Source organism: Parus major, chromosome 21 (assembly GCF_001522545.3).
Source record: "Parus major isolate Abel chromosome 21, Parus_major1.1, whole genome shotgun sequence".
Classification (NCBI taxonomy): domain Eukaryota; kingdom Metazoa; phylum Chordata; class Aves; order Passeriformes; family Paridae; genus Parus; species Parus major.
In genome coordinates, this window is record NC_031789.1 from 815,241 (window position 1) to 816,420 (window position 1,180).

General features: G+C 59.1%; 1 protein-coding gene across 1 annotated transcript in view; it reads left to right on the plus strand.

The window, feature by feature from the left end:
- ARHGEF10L (Rho guanine nucleotide exchange factor 10 like) overlaps window positions 1–1,180 on the plus strand; it is a 25,059-nt gene that overhangs the window by 5,637 nt on the left and 18,242 nt on the right. The window contains 1 exon segment of the mRNA XM_033519355.1: window positions 1–86. Within this exon segment, the coding sequence (XP_033375246.1) occupies window positions 1–86 (86 nt within the window).

Below are 1,180 nucleotides of genomic sequence, written 5' to 3' on the forward strand. Positions count from 1 at the left end.
GGGCTGGAGCGGACGCGCATGGCCGTGCTGCGCCGGGTCACCTTCCTGCAGCGCCGCGACGGCCCAGGTGAGCCCCGGGAATCCTCGGGAATCCTCGGGAATCCTCGGGAATCCTCGGGAATCCTCGGGAATCTCATCCCCCGGGAATCGCCCGCCCCGCTTCCCTCCCTCATTCCAAGGATTCGGAGCTTTCCCGGGGCTCTGCGCCAGCTCCGCCTCCCTCCTTCCGTCCTTTCGGGATGAGGCCTCAGCTTCCTCCTCAGGATTCCTTCCCGGCAGGATTTCTTTCCCTAAATTCCCAATTCCCAAGGGGTTTCCCTCAGATTTCTCCCTCCGGAATTTTTCCCTGAATTCCCAATTCCCGGGTGGTTTCCCTTGGATTTTTCCCATCAGGATTTCTTTCCCTGAATTCCCAATTCCCGGGTGGTTTCCCTTGGATTTTTCCCATCAGGATTTCTTTCCCTGAATTCCCAATTCCCAGGGGTTTTCCCTTAGACTTTTCCCTCAGGGTTTTTTCCCTAAATTCCCAATTCCCAGACAATTTCCCCCCAGTTTTTCCCTCCAGATTTTTTTCCCTTAATTCCCCATTCCCAGAGGATTTTCCTGACCCTTCCCTGTCCCGTAGGGAATGAGGAGCAGGAAAACCAAACCCCGCAGCCACGCGAAGCCCTTGGCGAGGGCGGTTTTTAAGGAAACCCGATCCCACTCACCTTTCCCACTTTTCCGGGGTTTTTTCCCTGCATTTGAAGCTTTCCTTTGGCCGTTCCCTGCAAACTCCAACTCGCTCCCTGCGTTTTTGGGGTGCGGCGGTGACTCCCTGCTGGCGGCAGCGGGGGTGTCCTTGGATTCCTTGGATTCCTTGGATGTTTCCCTCCGTGTTTCCCTCGGAATTCCCAATTCCCGGGGCTTTCCCTGTCCCGCAGGGGATGGGGAGCGCAGGAGGAGCGCGGCCGAGGCGGAGAAGCCGCCGCGCTCCCGCCGGAGCTCCCGGGTTTCCCTGGAGCAGCCGAGGGGAGGTAGGATCCGGGGGAGGTAGGATGGATCCCGCCGGATCGCCAGTGCCTGGAGCTTCCCGTGGGATCGGCTGCGTGTGTTCCCGCCATTCCCAGAGCATTCCCAGGGTTTGGCTGCGTGTTCCCGCCATTCCCAGAGCATTCCCAGGGTTTGGCTTCATGTTCCC